Source organism: Mustela erminea, chromosome 6, assembly GCF_009829155.1.
Source record: "Mustela erminea isolate mMusErm1 chromosome 6, mMusErm1.Pri, whole genome shotgun sequence".
Lineage (NCBI taxonomy): Eukaryota > Metazoa > Chordata > Mammalia > Carnivora > Mustelidae > Mustela > Mustela erminea.
In genome coordinates this window covers 107,082,897-107,100,795 of record NC_045619.1, presented here as the reverse complement: position 1 = coordinate 107,100,795, position 17,899 = coordinate 107,082,897, and the positions used below count along the sequence as shown (strand labels likewise).

The 17,899-nt window shown below is 51.3% G+C and overlaps 1 protein-coding gene across 4 annotated transcripts in view; it reads right to left on the bottom strand.

The window, feature by feature from the left end:
• Positions 1-3,238: 3,238 nt before the first annotated feature.
• The window catches only part of WNT5B (Wnt family member 5B), a 107,262-nt gene continuing 92,601 nt past the window's right edge, over positions 3,239-17,899 (bottom strand). Inside the window, exons 1-5 of one of the 4 annotated variants that reach the window (XM_032349220.1) lie at positions 17,465-17,720; positions 15,360-15,511; positions 13,891-14,138; positions 9,206-9,498; positions 3,239-4,665 (exon numbers count right to left, since the gene is read on the bottom strand). In XM_032349220.1, the coding sequence (XP_032205111.1) occupies positions 4,207-4,665; positions 9,206-9,498; positions 13,891-14,138; positions 15,360-15,436 (1,077 nt within the window). In that variant the 5' untranslated portion in view covers positions 15,437-15,511; positions 17,465-17,720 and the 3' untranslated portion in view covers positions 3,239-4,206. The other 3 variants (XM_032349221.1, XM_032349218.1, XM_032349219.1) reach the window with 3 other exon arrangements.

The window sequence follows — 17,899 nt, the reverse complement described above, 5'->3', positions numbered from 1 at the left end:
GCCCCTCTGCCTATTTGTGATCTCCATCTGTCAAATAAATAAATAAAATCTTTAAAAATATTAATAGTAAAATAAATCTTAAAAAAAAGTTTATCCTTTCCAAAGCATCTTTTCTTTTATAGGTCCCTTCTGATGCTTCACTGATTTCTGATGCTTCATGAGAGACCCCACCCCGAGGCAAACTTCTGTCTTCACAGATACTGTGGTTTCCTACCTGCTCCGGCTGCAGACAGCTTCCATCTATTTTCAGTTATCGTGGGGAGCAGTAGATAATACACATAAGTGACACATTAAATTCACAGATAATTTTAAAATCTAATTTTAGCCCCTCCTTTTCCCACTCCGTTATTTATCAAAACTACTTAGGAGGCCCAAATGAACTGATTTGGTTCTATCTTCCGTTGCTGCCTCTGGTAGAGTTGCAAATGAACAGATTGAAGACCAAAAGGCAGACAGCAGGAGGGAGAAGGCTAAGAATGTGGATAATCTACAGGATGAATGCCCAAACCATCTAGAAAATTAGCTGTGCGAGGAGCTGAGGCTCAGTCTTCATGTTGCCTAATGCCTGACCCTCACATCTAGGCAAAACCTTCCTCCTTACGGGCGAATTACCCATCAATCTTATGTAAAACCAGGAATTAAATTACTTAGTGTTTTGCTGTAAATACAGTGCAGGGATTCCAGAATGATAACTACCAAGAATTTTAGCAAGCAAGAAGGGCTCAGGTGGCCCTTCTCAGCTTCCCCACATTCCTTCCAGAGCTAGGAAGGCTGTCATGGCTAGCCAACTAGAGCACAAGAACCTCCAGTAAAAAGGCACCGTCCACATTCTGCAGCATCTCGGCCAGAAGGGGTAACAGTGATTTTTTTTTTACAGCTTCCTTGCCTCAAGTGCCTCCCCATCTCCCCTCCAGAATTGACCAGAAACATCCATTCCTGCGTGCATGGGTGTGTAGGAGCTTGCACGCACACCCCCACACACCCACCCGCAGACACGCACGCACACACTCAAGTCCTCCCAAGATACATGTGACCAGTGTCAGTGGGGTCTGGCTATGCGTCAGAGCCCGTTTTAAGATGGAAATGACTATTTTCTTCCACCGTCTCGGGATCGTGTGGCTCTCTGCCCAAGCAGGAGGTTTCTTTTTTGATAAAGGACTGCAGCTGATGTCTTGCTAGCTTCTAGAACTCTAGTGGGTGACAAAGCCGAAGGGAGACACCAGGCAGGGAGGAATAAACGCGGTAAGTTTTGTTTCTCACCTTTGCCGAGCATAGAGAGCAGCTGACCAGGAACTGAATTCTCCAGATTAGGGTTTCGAATCCAAATTCTTGGGAGACTTTCATCAGAGTGCCTTTATAACAGAGGGCTGCCCTCACCTGAAGCCTGGGACTGCTTTCTTACCCTCCTATTGAAATGGAGGCAGTCAGATATAACTTCCTCCTAATTTTATCTTGAAGACAAGATAGCTAAGTGAGTATTACCTTACTCTTATTTGTAACACATCTGTAGGCTTCCCCCTACCAGTTCTGGGCAGAGGAGGGAGGTGGAACATCCCAGGACAAACCAGTTCTGCTCTGGGCCAGAATGCCCTTTACCCTCAATAGAAAGGAACCCCAGGATGGCTAGGATTTCTTGGTCAAGGCATTATATCCAATGCAGTGATCCTTCAGTAAGATGACGTGTCGATCACAATATATTTCATGTTCTAGAAAAATCCTGCACAGGGCAGCCAGATGCCTCTCTCCCTGCAGCTCAACCTGACCAGCAAAGGAGCCCCTCAGGGCCTTTTTAAAGATTCTGACAGTTGCCCTAGCTCGACCCCAGACCAACTGGATGCAAATTGCTGATGTTGGAGACTAGGACTCTGCATTTTTGCAGTGTGGTTTCTAAGCAGATGCTCACTGTCCTGGGTGGGTCTTCAGATTTTCCAGCCACATTCCTACAGACTACTGGTCACATCACAGACAACTGCCAGCTCACCAGGGCTTAACACGCATGTAACCGTAACTTCATGCCAATCTATTTGGACGAGTCAATCTTTCCTAACCGTGGTGGTCAGCGGTTGCAACAGTCACACTGGTGTTTGAACACATGACTTGCTCCCTAGGTCAGAACGAAAATATTTAATGTTTACTCCATCCCCTCACCGTGACTCTGCAGGAGCACCTGACATAAGGTAACCCTCCAGGAGTGACGACAGTAATGTGAGGAAGGGCAGGAGTGCCAGCCAGTGTCCCAAACCCTTATGATTATTGGTGGATCTGCATGACCAAGTTCATTTGGCTGAATGCCAGCTAATGAAATCAAGGACGTGGTTTGGATCTTTTATAGGCCAGTTGAGTTCATCACTTTCTTTCATGAACTGTTTATCTCGAAAATGTCAGCCAAAGGATTCTGAGTATTAGCGTGAGGAATAGGGTGAAACAACCCGAGGCCTGAGGTTCTTTGGTGACAAGTCAGGAGGCTCTTCTCTAGGCCCTAAAGACACAAGTGGTACACATGAACCCGCTTCTGATTCAGACAGAATCTCTTTGAGATTTTTTTGCAATATAATTTGCTCATTATAACCCAAGTGGACTCCTGAATTCCATTATTTCTCCAGAATTAAAACTTTTCTGGAATGAAACCGGTGTCTTTATGGGGTGACTCCCTGGGTCCCCTGTAGGCTGGTCACTCTTGTGCACCTGGACCCATGCGTCCCAGGAACTACTTCCTCCCTTTCTAGAATGTAACATCTCCCTTCGTGGATCATCCTCTGTCTTCTTCTTTCTCCTGGCTCCAGATTCTGGAGTCTGAGACTGGACATGGCAACAGAGACAAGGGTGCAGAGAGTGTCCCATTACCTGTGTTCTACCAAGGACCCAGCGAACAAACCAGGGGTGACCGGGGGTGGGGTGGAATGGGAGTAGGATGAGAGAAGAAGGGAAGGTCAACATGACGTTTAAACTGAAATCTCTGAATTCCTTTGTTCCTAAGAGTAATAGTAATAGCTGGCATTTACGAGGATTTAAGTTTGGGCTGGTCCTTGGGGAGAGTGCTTAACTGCTTTCCCTTATTCAATTCTCCTATTACTCTGTCTCTGTCTCCAACCACCAGACTAGAGCCCTGCAAAGTTTCCATTTCCTTACCCTCTTCCACATGCACACGCCATGTACCAGGGCTCCAAGGATCAGATCAAAAAGAAAAGGAGACTCATGAAAGATGATTGTGTGTCCAAAGAAGGAAAGGGAGAGAAACTCCAGTGAAGGGTCTTTAATGTCAGAGAGAAACTGTACATCTGGGGCAGAGATGAAAAGAGCATGCCGGCCAGCCGAGCCTGACCTGGCCACACATCCTGTAGCTCAGGGGTCCTCCCCCGGGGTGGAGGAAGTGACAGCAGCAGCATCGCGTTTCCTCTCCCTGTGGGAGCACAGTGCAACATCGCTCGGTCCAGTTACACTCCTGGCTCTCTGCGGCTCAGGCACAAACATTCAGTTCATCTCTCTCCCAACATGTCAGGCCAATCGAACCCCTTTCCCCTCGGTGTGGGAACCAGTGGCAGGACCTGGTGAACTGTGGAGGGTGGGTGATTCTCGCTAGACAGACAGGCCTGGGAATCTGCGGAGGTGCAGGTCCCTCTGTGGTCACCTGTCAGGGACGACATCAGACCTCAGCTCATTCCCGTTAACTGTGGATTCTGCCAGGACATGCCCGAGTGAAAGGGTAAGAAAACACCTGCCCTCTTCCGGAACCAGTCAGTATTCCCGACAAGACCCTGAAGATGGGAGGGTGTAAGCAGAGTTCCTGCTGCCTTGCACAGGGTCTCCTGGCCCAGTGACAGGGGTCACAGGGTGGTCATCCAGCCGGCAAAGGCTCCAGACTTCCAGACAAAATCATCTTCTCCATCCAACCGCCACTTGTTTCCTCAAGGCCATGGTGGATAGACAGTGACTAGTCCCATGTCCCTACATCCTGAGAGTCCCCGCAAGAGGGAGCAGGGGAGAGCCCCCGCCCCCACACCCACTGGGAGTAGAGAACCAAGCACAGCGCAATCCTCAAACACCTCCAGCGTCTCTTAAATAAGCTTCTCCTTTCCATTTTCTTCTCTTAATTATTTATCATCCATCCCTTTATTTATACAAATATAAAATAGATTTATATAGATTTATATAATATAAACTTTGTGAGGCAGATTGGCGAAGCGGCCGGAAGAGCACCCCCGCCGGCTATTTACAGACGTACTGGTCGACGACCTCCGTGCACTTCTTGCACTTGACGTAGCAGCACCAGTGGAACTTGCAGTGGCAGCGCTCCGTCTGCACGCTCTTGAACTGGTCGTAGCCGCGGCCGCAGCACATGAGCTCGCAGCCGTCCATGCCCTCTGACGTCTTGTTGCACAGGCGGCCCTGCGTGCCCAGCGAGCCCGTGGTCTCGTTGCGCAGGCAGTAGTCCGGGCTGGGGTCCACGTAGACCAGGTCCTCCGGGGTGGGCTGGTTGAAGCGGCTGTTGACCAGCTCTAGCTTGCCTTTGCGGGTGATGCGCATGGCGGCCGCGCTGTCGTACTTCTCCTTCAGCTGGTCCCCCACCTTTCGGAACTCGGCCAGCTGCAGCCAACACGTCTTGAGGCTGCAGGAGCCCGAGACGCCGTGGCATTTGCAGGCCACGTCTGCCATCTTGTACACAGCCTGAGGGGGGGGCAGAAAGAAGGCGATCAGGAGGAGGAGCGGGGGTAGGGGGGTGAGGGGGTGGGGATGGTAGGAGGGTGGCTGGGGGCACCCAGAGGCCAAACACGGAAGGGGCTGGGAGGGGCAGAAGAGTTGTTTCTCAAATGTACAGAAAGATCTTTCCAGGAAGCTTGATTACCCAGATTAAAAGCAGATAAAAGGAGCACCGAAAAACGCGGGGGAGGCAATGTCCATGTCAGATCGGCTCCAAGGACGATGGCATTTGGTGCCCTTGCCCTTCCTACTTTGTTCATGTCTTATTACGATACATGTGTCATTTTCACAATCGGGGGAAAAAAGGATATTTCTATCTTGAACCAAGCCTCAAACAAACAAATACAAACCAACAAACCGTGTCCAGATGTTGCATGAGATGGAGTACAGTCAGGGGCTACAATAAAAAATCCAGCTGTACTACCAGCCTGTGACAGAAACTGCATGGTGGTGGCTGGCCAAAAGCTGTCCGTGACTGCGCCAAATCCCCTAAGAACTCAACGGCCCCCTTTTCTGTGTTAACATTTGGCCATGAACTCCCCGGAGTCACAGGGACCTCAGCACAGACCACACGGGGCTGTTGAACAAGACCATTTCCTTGTGCCCAGCACCCCCTGGAGAGGCTGAGCGGGGAAGAAGAAGAGTGGAGCCCTGGGCCGGGCAAGAGTGGGTCGCTGGGCCCACCAACAGGGGTGATTCATCTGAAAACAAACCCATCTTGAAGCCACTGAACCACAACAACGTGGAGTGGATTTGAACTTGGGTTATCCCAAATCAAAATTTTTTTAAAAAGCAAGAGTCGACCAGAATGCTGCTTACAAAGTGCTTTTCAATGAAAAGCACCCTGATGCATTGTGTCCGACGGCCCTGGCAGCAGGCCCGGGCGTACAGATGGCGGGATAAAAATGCAAGCCCGCTGCAGAACATTTTCTTATGCCACAGCTATTGTCACCAACTGAGTCGGGACTCCTTTTTCAAGGGTTTCTCTCGGTTTTCTTTTCAAGAGTCTCCAGATTGTGTCTTTATTCAGCACTGTGCAGACACCACTGCAGGTGCAAGAAATAGCTTCACCATCATTAGCTCATACCACTATTGTCAAAACTCTTCCTGATTTTTTTTTTTTTTTCTGGTGTGGAATTATCCCTACTGTTGTGTGCTGGAGAAACTGAAGCTCTAGAGAGGCTCAATATTCTGTTCAGGGCCACCCAGAAGGGAGTCAGAATGACTAGCCCTTTTGCACTCCAGTCTTGAGGCTTAAAAACGGCTTAGGGGAAAGAAGGATGGAGGCTCCTCCCCAAGGTTAAAGGCACCAGTACTGGGCTGGCAGCTCCAGGCCCACGGCATAAAGGAACCAACACTCCATTCCAACAGACACTTCAAAGACGAGGTCTGCAATTACCCTGTTCTGGCACAAATCCCCCCCCCAGTCTGAGCTGGGGCCTGACATTCCTCTGGAAATGGTCCTTGGTTTAGAGAGGGAGGTCAGGCATCTGGTGCTGCTGGAAGCAGGAAACATTAAGGGCCTAAAACTGTGTACCCTGCCACTAAGTGACCAAGGGGACAGGATAAGCATCTCTATTGGGAGCCAACAATTAGGGAGATTTGAGGAAGGAGAGCTAAAGAGGACACCGCAGAGGAAAAACAGGAGCTTCTGTAAAACAAATCGGAGAGGAAAGAGTGTCACAGATCTTCAGTAAGGAGACATTCATTCCACCCCGCCTCTATGAAGAAGGACACTGTAACAGTCATATTCTTAAATATTTACTCTTGATCACGTAGAGAAGCTCCTCTGACAGGAGAAGGCAGAAAAATAAATCCCAATTTTTAGCCTTTCCTGCCAACTGGAAAAGCAATAAAAGCAAAATTTAAAAACATTTTCTTAGTTCTGCATCTTGCCTCCTGACAAAGCCCTAAGTCCCTCTTCTGCGCTGTCTAATGGTGTGACTGAGCTTTGTAACTGATAGGAATGTCATGAGGATTAGACAGCTTTTATCTGGAAAATGCTTAAGCCCTTGAGTGACAAGGCAGTATCAACCAACCCTCTGGCCATCAATGTCTAAAATGGGGTTACTAGAGCCTCTCAAAGGCCAAGAGAAATTTCCTGCAAAGTATGCTCCAGATTTACTCTGTGGCCAAGATGTCAGATCCTAGATATTCCATTAGGGGGAAAAAAAAAAAAAATTGCCTGGGGCGCCTGACTGGCTCAGTCGGTGGAGCGTGCGACCCTTGATTTCGGGGCCGGGAGTTTGAGCCTCGTGTTGGGTGTAGAGATGACTTAAAAATAAAACCTTTAACTGGTTGTAAAATACAAATCCAGGGAATTTTCAATTCCTGCCCCCATTTTCGTCTTCCCTACGGAATTTTTTTGTGTAGGTGTGAGGAGGTGGGAGGTGAGCACCTGGGCCTCAGATGGTGATTGATGGCGGAGGCCTGCTTCTTGGAGAGCGGATAAAAAATAAAGAGGGACAGGAATTCCCAACCTGGTGCAGACAGAAGCAAAGGGAGAGATAAAGGCTGTGGAAGAGGTGTGGAGACTGGGGGAAGGGGGCCCAAAGGCAGGGAGACAGACAGAGGAAGACGGGGAAGGTGTGTAAGTGAGAAACAAGGCAGATGGAAGGAAGGTTGGCCAAGATAAGGGCCAGAACAAACAAACAAACAATTAAGGGCAATAAAACGAGGAGCCAGCAGAAGTGAGGTCAAGACTGTGACTGAAATGGAGCCCAGATTAGGATGAAGGCCTAGTCACCTCAGCATCTGCCACAACGCCCCAAGGAGAGCTCAGAGCAGAGACAGGAAACAGCCTTCCATGAATTTGACCTCTTCCTAGGCGGCACCGTGGGACCTTTGCTCTGATTTGCACGCGCCCACCCACCCACCCGCGTAAAGCACAGTGAGAGTGCTGCCAAGAGCCATGGACGGAATCCCTGTAGCTGAGGGAGCTATAGCCAGTGGGAGGAGGCGAAGGAGGCCGTACCTCAAAAGGTAGCAGTTAACCTCCCTCAGTTCAGAAGCAGAGACTACTCATGATGGGGGATGGGAAGGATTTTAGGGAATAGGTGGTATTTGAACCGGGATCTTAAAAAATGGATAGAGTTTGGGCAGTCGGGAGATAAAGTGAAGATCTTAACCTTTTTTTTTTTTTTTAACCAGGCTCTCACACGGTTAGATCCCCAAAGCCTGGCATGCAGGCTGCCAAACAGAGAGTAAGTCATGGGGGAAAGAAGTGGCCCCACAGATGTCCTCAGAGTGGAAGGTCATCTAAGACAGTGCTGTTCTCTGTGCCCTGCTTCGAACCAGAGCAACAACCAGAACTCACGACCCCATGGATTCACACTACCCCTCACACACACCTCTAGCCTTTGGAGATGGGCTCTGAAAGGAAGGCTCTGGGCAAATGAACTCTAATTTCAATGGGACATCCCACTACTGATGAGACAAGTTTCCACAAGCGTGCCACATTCTACCAACCCAACATGACAGGTCCCCAGTCCATGAGAAGCTGTTTCAATTCCATTTATTTGGTACATGTTCCTAAGAAACAGAAGTCGATTTTTTAAAAATTGGTAAATACTTTTTTAGAAATATATCCATATCCTGTCACTGAAACACCAAATGAACCAACATGAACTTTCTGAATTGATTTCTTCCCAGGAAACCGCTAGTCTCATTGTTTCTCATTAGTTCTTTGGTCTTGCGACAGTATCTTGCCTGGGCCCCAGAGCCAGCTGGCTTGACACAGACCTGAAGGCAGACAACACGCCCAGAAAGAAGTCTGTGTGGTTTCCTGAGAGGTCTGTGCCCCTCACCCCCGGCCCTGAGCCGGGAGTGGGAGTGACTCGTACCACCCAGCACTCAGACGTCATGCCTCTCTGTAGAGGAGACCCTGAGGCACCCACCTGCCTCCTGCACGGCCCTCTGGTGTCGAAGTGTGTCTGCCATTAGCGTGGACGCGTGCTTTAGGATCAGGCCTCTGGATGGGCACGACACCAGCTCTTAAATGTCAACTCTGCTTTCCCCTGTGTCTCTCACAAATCATAAACCCTAGGCTGGGTCTCATGGCCTCAATTTCCAACTGTCCTATCTGCTTGACAAGAACTCTACTTTGAGCGCCTGAATTCTGATGACAAGTCTGCTCCTAAGGGCTCTAGGGACAGCCATCCTGGGGAGAAATTAATGAAGTTTATAAAAATGACAGTGGCACGTGCCCAGCTGGGGAATGGAGCCTTGTGAAATGGATCGGGTCGGCAATGTGGGCTCTCTCTCATGCTCTCTTTCTCTCTCAAATAAATAAATGAAATCTTAAAAAAAAAAAAAAAGTAGGCATCCCATTATCCTGGAGGTAAGATTCCCTGTGTCAGGACGACCCCCTTCCTCATGGCCAGGCCAGGGTCCCAGCTCAGCCCAGGAGCAACGGGTTAGCTAGCGTGTGTGTGTGTGCGCGCGCGCGCGCATGCATGCGTGTGAGTGTGCGCGCGTGTGCGTGTGGAGGTGGGAGAGCTCCTCTTACCCTCCGCCCCGCCTCGTTGTTCTGCAGGTTCATGAGAACCCGGCCCTGCTCCTCCGACCCCTTGGCGAAGTTCTTCTCCCGCTCACGAGCATCCACGAACTCCTTGGCAAAGCGGTAGCCGTACTCCACATTGTCCCCGCAGCCGCCCCACAGCCAGTCCCGGGGAAGGTCCTTGGGCCTCGCTGTCCGGCTGCAGCCGCACGTGGAGAGCTCGCCCTCCCTGCAAGCCCGGCTGATGGCGTTCACCACCCCCGCGGCGCTCACTGCGTAGGTGAAGGCGGTCTCCCGGCTCCCTGCAAGAGAAGGCGGGAGAGGGGGTGAGGGATGCCAGCTCCCTAAGCAGGCCCTTTCCTTCCTTCCACCTTTCCTGGCCCCAGCACCACTGCCTGGCCTCTCACACTCCCAGGAGGGAAACAATATCAGGAGAAGCATCTTTCACATCCCATGGCTCTAGTGGTTAGGAACTCCTCTTGATAATGAGCAGAAATTTGTCTCCTCTACCCTGCGAGCTCACACACTAGAATGAATCCCTCCAGCCCCCGCCCACACTAACATCCATTCCAGGGAAGGTTACGTGGCCAGTAGATTCCGAGGAGGCAGACCTAAATGGAGGGGAGAGTGGGCATTAAGGAGTTTATGGGACATCTGGGACGAACAGAATGAGCCAGAGTAGAAATCATGGGACCAATAGCAGGAGTCTGTATCCTAGCAAAAATGCAGGTCACCATTTCTCACCACTTGATGGGCCACACATCTGTCTTTTTTATTGTTGCCATTATCTAGCTAGACAGTGGTGGAGACAAGGAGGAGAAGTGAGCCGGAATTACAATGTCCAGAATCATCCACACTGTTTCGCTCTGCCTTCCCCTCCTGACTCGAGAGCACCGGGAAACCACAGCTACAGGATACTAGGCACGATCCCACTAAATGTCCAGATCGCTTCCAGGAGAAACTCTGGACTGTGTTCCTCTCTACTGCTCTAGCGAACCACTTAAAACTCCTAGGATACATGTTCCACTTTAATAGAAATGTTTATAAAAAATAATATTCAGCTTCCAGGGAAATGCAAATAAAAATCACCATGAAAGGACGCCTGGGGGGCCTCAGTCAGTTGAGTGTCTTTCTTCCGCTCAGGTCATGATCCCAGCGTCCTGGGATCGAGTCCCACACTGGGCTCCTGGCTCAGCGGGGAGCCTGCTTCTTCCTCTGCCTGCTGCTCCCCCTGCTTGTACTCTCTCCAACAAATAAATAAATAAAATCTTTAAAAAAAAAATCACCTGGCAAAACCACTATACACGCACGAGGATGGCTAGAATCAAAAAGGCAACGAATAGAGTGCTTGGCTGGCTCAGTCGGTAGTGTGTGACTCCTAATCTTGGGGCTGTAAACTCAAGCCCCACGACAGGTATAGAGATTACTTAAAAAAGCAAAATCTTAAAAATAAAATAAAATAGGGGCGCCTGGGTGGGTCTCAGTCAGTTAAGGGTCTGCCTTTGGCTCAGGTCATCATCCCTCAAGGTCCTGGGATCAAGTCCCATATCTGGCACCCCGCTCAGCAGGGAGTCTGTTTCTCCCTCTACGTCTTCCCCCTGCTGTGTTCTCTCTCTTTCTGTTGTGCTCTCTCTCTTACACACACACACACTCTCTCTCTCTCTCTCTCTCTTTCAAACAAATAAATAAAATCTTTTAAAAAAAAATAAAAGAAGTAGACAACCCTGTCTTGGTGAAGATGGAATCAGTCTACAGTCCTCATCTGGTCTAGGAGGATCTCTCACTTTGCCCTCCTTCTTGATCATCTAGGCGGGACACAGTCAAGCTTGCCACCAGACCAGACTGGGCAGGTCAGTTTTTCTCAAGGAACCAGGGGTCAACTTCTGGTCAGATGTGGACTAGGAGCAGGACAAGAAAAACCCAGATGAGGCAGTAAGTTATAGTCATGATTCAGCCATCGGGACCCACATCTGAGTCAGGGCTGATCCGTGGCCAGAGACCAGGGCTCTATCTAATCTAGGGTAGTTAGAGTAGGAGAATGAGCAACCAGGATGCTAGGGTGACAGACAGGCTTGAAGGGAGGAGGGCCTATTGCCCTCTGTGAGGGAGCCATGCCTGAAAAATCTTCCCAAGATGGCATCTCAACCCCCTGACCGGGCATCCTGGGACAGGGAGGAGCCTGGATCTGTAGCCTACATCCCTCCCACGGGGATTCTTCCTTTACACTGCGTTCCTTCAGGGAAGCTGGCTGGGTTTTCAAGGCAACCCAGCCCATCATCTTTTTAATGACTTTAATCACCAGAACGTTCTTTCTTATAGTCAGTTGGAAAACGCCTCCCTGTAACTTCCACCCACTGGAGCTCTGCTGTCTAATCCCTTCCCATTTGACAGCCTTTCAGCATTTGAAAACAACTGATAGGCCTTTTATGTGTTGTCTTTTCCAGGCTACATATGTCTGATTTCTTCTTCAGTGCTCTAGCAAACACGCTTTTCCAAGCTGAATCATGCCTCTCAGAACTGCCTTTCAAAATAATATGCCTGCATCTGAGCAAAATAGTGCAGACACTATGGGCTCTGACGGTCCTGCCCTACCATGATGGGTTCAGATCCCACTCTGTCCTCAGGTGGATTAGGGTCCTGGCAAGGGCTCTGCCTCTTTTGGTTGGGGCACCGAGGGTGGGCAGCTCTACATTCCTGGGGAGCAACTGGGTCCTTTGGGAAGTACAGACTAGTAGTGCTACTCTCAGCCAGCAAGACATAATGCAGGGCTTCGGAATGGGCAGCAAGGTGGGGGGGCTTCTCTGTAGGAGAAACAACTCAGAATGGAAACCTGAACCACCTCAAGGATAAAGGCTAATTAACCCGCAGCCATGTTGCTGCTAGAGACTTGACATCGTTTCCCTACCAGGAGGCAGCAGGACACGAGCACGCCTTCTCTCTGTTCCTCAGTAGTTCAACCCAGCTGCCAGGAAGGTGCCCCGATGCACCCCGACCAAGGCTGAGCAACGTGCCCCTGGCTCCCTCCAAGCTGCTCTGCTGCCCTCTGGTGGTGGACCCTTGCAGCAGCTTCAAAGAAGGGAGGACTTTCTTGGAAGTCATATAGGAGAGCCCTGAGGGAGGATTCCCCAAGAGGCACCCTGTGCCCAAGGGCATAAATGGAGGATAGCTTCCCAGGTAGCATAAGTCTGCAGGGAAGCTACAAAGAGAAACTGTGAAAATAAGGCAAGCAGTCAGTTCCGTTCATAACAGAATAGGATCCAGGGAGAATGGGAGGTTAGGCTTGCACAAGTCATTTCCCCAAGCCAGTCTGCACCCAGTGGCACTTCCATTCCTGCTAACTCCTTCCTTTCCTCAAGTGAAGCTCACTTTTTGGCCCTCACTCAAATAAAATTACACACAAAAAGGATCTAGCTGATGTCAGGCACACATTAGGTCCCTGAAAAGTGATTTCTGGATGCCTCTCTCTAAACCTGTGATCCTCCTGCTGTCCACACCCAGAACCCAGTGCCGGGAGTGCTGCTAAGACTTTACTGGATACTAAGTGTATTTGAAAAGAATCAATAAATTATAACAGTTCCCAATCAACCCCAAGTCCATTCCTTTAGGAAAGCTGCCGAGTAAGACTGTGGCAGGAACACGTGAGCCCCCTTGTCTAGACCTTGAGTCTAGAGGAAGGACTAGGGCAGCAAGGTTCAAAGCATACTCTCCTCCACCCCCCCCACCCCTGCCCCCGTCCTCACTTGTCAATATGGGTAGGGGAAAGAGGTCAGGAGGGAGGGGCCTTCCTCATACCTTGCTTGCTGCTAAAATCATTCTTCTTTGAGAGGAAAAGCCCAGCCCCAGATAACTCCCAAATGTCCTCCTTCCTTGGAGGGGAAATTCTTTTGGAGAAGGGAGACAGGAGAATACAGTGCCCTAACACCTTCTTTCTATGGCCCTGGGGATCAGACCCAATAGAATAGGGCCGGATTTCTCAATTTCTTGCCAGGGAGGGGAGGGTTGCATTTCAAAAGGACCTTAAAACAATTAGACCCCAAATCACACCTCCATCTAAGCAATAGGGCAGCCAGAGAGTCGAGAGTGGGGGAGAGGGGAAGGGACAGGACTCCAGGAAGAGGTGGCCTCTCATCCTTCTTCTGGATGTGTTCCCTTCCCCCACATTCACACACATCCCTTTGGAATGAAAAAGTCAGGACTGGATCTGGGTCAGGTTAATGACAGCTATCATCAGTTTGGCCCAAAGTTTCTCTCTCGCTCAGGTTCCAAGTGGCAGAGGCAAAATTCATCTCGACTTTCAGAGCTGTGATTTTCGGTTCTCTACCCAATGCTGTCAAAGCCCTTCCCCTGTCTGACCCCCACCCACCTGTGCTGAGACAAAGGTCAGTGGTGGTGGGCACATCTGCTAATCCACTCTGACTCAGCTCTGCTGTCTCTGCTACCTTACTGGAGTGAGCTGCCAGCGGACTGCCCCAGTTAGGGTGAAGCTGGGAGCAGAGGGCTCGCAGAGCGCTAGCAGGGGTGGGGACCGACATCCCATCTGAGACTCTGCTTCCCATGTGCATCTCCCACTCCCCTTGCACACCACTTCCAAGCCTCAGAGAACTCACCTAGACACTCGTGGGGGCTCTCTGTGCCAGGCCAGGGAGGTGAGCCCGGCTCCTGTAGCCAGCCACGTGTTGGTGGTGGGCTCTTACCTATCTGCATGACTCTCCCAAAGACGGACGCGTTGTCCACTGTGCTACAGTTCCACCGCCGCTGGCGAAATTGGTACTGGCACTCCTTGATGCCCGTCTTGGCTCCCTCCCCGATGTAGGCCATGTGCTCCTGGTACAGTTGGCACAACTTCCTCTGGCCAGGGGAGAGCCCAGGAAGCTGGCTGCACACGGGCTGGGCACCGATGATAAACATCTCAGGTCTCTGCACCGGGTTCATAGCTAATGACCTACAGCGGAGATCCAGAAAGGGGACGGAAGGCCCAGGGGTGAGCCTAGGCTTGCGTGCAGCCTGAAATCATTCACTCGACACATTTAGCAAGGGTTTTCCTTCTGTGTGCAAGGCCCTGTACTAAGGGTGTGGAAAAGAAATCTGCTAAAACAGAGGCCCTGCCTTCACAGCGCTCTGTAGGAACCTGAGGCACAAATACGGATGATATGGGAGAGGTCAAGGGCCAAAGTTAGACTTGAGCTTCTGGCTCCATGGTGATCAGACAGAGAAAGAGCTCTTCCAGCCAGAGAAAAGATTTTTATAAGGCAATGGCCAGAGTGTGAAGGGGGTCTTAAAGGATGGAGGACAGGCAGAGAAGGGCGACAGAGCGGGCGGAGGACATTCATTCCAGGCAGAGGACAGAAACAGCCAAGCCTCCACAGGAGAGCACATGACTTATTCGGGGAGTGCGGGTGACGCACTCACTCTAACCCAAGTGCAGGGTGTGATGGAAAGCAGTAAATTCCTTCAAGTAATACTGCCCTTATGCCTGGCAAACAGAAGCCAGTTTACATACATTACAACCTAGTCTAAACGTTTTCACTTCCATATCCCACCCACAAATCCCCTAAGCCACTCTATCCATTCAGGGGCTCTCGCTTCAGCTCATCCTCTACCAGAAACAGACAGGTGGTCAGTTAGAGGAGAAGACGGTAGAGGTACCTCTGAGACCAATGTAAGGGGGCCCAGACTTGGCAAGATAGGTGGGGAGGGCTGGCCATTTCCAGGTTGACTTGGCCATGACAATAGTCTTAAAAACACAAAAGAAGGCCACGCACAATGGTCCTGCAAATCTCTCATCCGGTCATCAGACTTATCAAATAGGAATTCTACTCTCCCTGTACCCACCGGGGAAAAAAAAGAAATCCATGTTCTTACTGATCCAGTCGCAAAGCAAGAGCTATTTCTAACAATCCATGGGGACAGAGGAAGGTCCCAAAAAGGGGGAAAGCGGACAGGATCAGAGGAAAAATCCAAATGCACTAATCCTTTATCCTTGCTGAACCTATAGCTCTGGGGGCTTGTGAGAGAAAAGGCTGTCCTAGTTTTCCTGGGATAAAAGCGGTCCTTAGGAGTCCTACGAATAAAGGAACGAACACAACCCACAGTGACCCTTCTCCACATTTAATTACCAAAGAGGCGTAGGTTGTAGAGAAGGGCCTCAGCCTCTCTCACTCACCACCAGGAGCTGGCTTCAGCCGGAAGCTGGGCCCAGCTGGACAGCAGAGCAGCGGCGAGCAGCAACAGGCTGGGCATGGTGGGCCTGGGCCTCGGCCCTCCCCAGTGCCCTGGGAAGACCCCGGGGGTGGTTGGCTTCTGAAATGGGGCTCCCTGGAGAAGAAAGAATGGAGGGAGAATCAATGTGGAGATGTAGCCAACGAGGCAGGACCTGCGGAGAGGGGGATGGGGAAAGCACCGAGAATGAGCCGGGGAGGGGGGGGGGCCAACATCAAGTTCTGTTCCCCCCACAAAGAGATTCAGCCTCTTTCCATCCTCCATCTCCTACTGCTGCTCTTCTCACCAGGGGACCGCCTTTGTGTCTCTTACCCCAAACTGTGGGAACCCTACCCAGGACCCAATTCCAAAGGGAACAATGAGCTGAGAAAGGAGAAGAGAGAAAGGAAAACAAGTCATTTCCAGAACAGAGTGTGCTCAAGGTATCTTTGAGGAAGATGCTTTGGTCGCTGTAGTTAGTGCACACCTGCCCTTCTTCCAGAACATCCAAAGAAACCACCGTACCATCCGCTCCTCCCTGTGCGTCTTACTCCAGCCCAAACTCTCCTCCAGGCACTAAGAACAGCTGGGGAGTTGGATTTGCCCACAGCCCAATAGGAGTCTTCCCTCCCCAATTGTACCCTTCCCACTCCAAGGAAGCTTCCACATCCCAGCCCTTGTTTACCGGGAACAGAGCAGACAGAAGAGTGAGGACTCTGCACTTCCTCAGGGCAACTTGTCTGAGAAATGCCATGTGTCCCCAAAGCTTCCTCGGGTGAGGTGGTCTCTTCCTAGGTGGCCTCCTTGCCCTCCTCTGCGCTGTGGCCCTCTAGGGGCGGCCAGGAGCGCTGACGGCAACGGTGAGCTCTTGGTCTGCAACCCCAGCCTCAATGGTCTGTGCCCAGGACCCATCTTCCAGAAGCAACGACCCCTTCCCCTTGTAGCTCAAGAACCTCCCACGTCTTTGCCTATGCTGTTTGTAACTCGCGCCCGTGTCTGTATCCCCCGAAAGAGCACCTTTTCTCCAGCCCTTCGAAACAGGCGGAAAATCCTTGCTTCTGGATCCTAGAGCAAGTCTATAAAAACACGCCCCCTCCCTCTCACCCCCACCTCGTTTCCCCCTTAGCTTCCATCCAGGGCGTGACCCCACGTCTCCAATGAGTCTTCTTCCCAGACCCCTTAACACCTCCAACCCCACACACGCGCGCGCGCACACAAACTGGCACGCGCTCCCAGCCGCTCCCACCCCGTCTCACCGCGAGGCTCCCCCGGCCCTAGGACTCCAGGCTCTCCGGGAGGGGGCGGCAGGTGCTTCGGGTCATCAGCCTGGGAGATATTTTTGTCCTGGGGCCACCAAGAGAGGAAGGTGACCTGAACAGGATCCAGGAAAGCTGGGCCACAGCCTGGTTCCCACCCCCTTTTGGTTTTCCTTCTTGAGGTCTCAGCTGGGGCGGGAGCACCAACAGGCAGGTGTGCGGGGCCGGCAGGGGGCAGATCAAAGAAGAAACTTGCTCCTTCCCCTTTGTCATGCAGAGCCAGCTCGGAAATGATCCGGCCTCTAGCGCGGCCGACTAACAGCTCTCCACACCCTGCTTTCCTAACAGACCTCTCCTCCTCTAAAGGATGCCCCCTCCCCCTCAACCCTCTCCCCCCCATAAATCCTCCCCGTCCCTCAGGGCAGGAGGTCTGTGAATGCACCGACTGGAACCAAGAGAGATGGAGCAGAGATAGGGCTGGCACCAGAAGCTAATGGCTTTATGGAGGGGAGGGAACCAGGTCCAGAGCGGGGAGGACGAGAGAAGAGCTTCAAAGGGTTTGCTTGTGCAAACATCCTCAACTCCACCTACCAGTCCTTCATGGGGACTGAGGAGTCAGAGCTGCCCCCATTCCCTGTGGTCCTCCTCCCTCCCCCACACCTGCCCTCCCACCACCATGCCTCCCGCCTGCCCTCACAGACAGCCTCACACATTGCCACTGCCAGCCAGCGCGCAGAGTTCTGTCTCCCAAAGGGTGACACTTCTTATCCCCGGGGATGCCCCCTCACATCAGCGTCTCTCACTTCTGCCACACCTTTTCGTCAAGCTCCTGTGAAACCTTTCTGGTTCTGCAGCTCCTGGGTTCAACCGAGGCCACATGGTGGTGGCAGTGGGGGACCGTTTCTGAGCCAAGGACAGGACTCCGTGCCTGCTAACGGTCACTGTGGCTTTGACTCCCCAGTGACAGGCCAGCTAGGGCCAAACTTCCCAAGAGCCGCTAATCCCGCCCCTCGGTGCCTGGCAAACATAACAGATCAGGGCTCACTGCCCAGCTGTTCCCTCCACGCTGTGCTTTCCATCAAACTTTCAGCTCATTAAAAAAATATATATTTTAAAAACTTCAAAAAGAAAAGAAAAGAAAAAAGACTGCCACCCGTGTGGTGACTTCTTTCTCTGCCTTCCAGATATTCGGCACCTGGAATTGTACGATGTTCCCTCCTCCTCCCCACGACAACCCCTCAGGGTACAG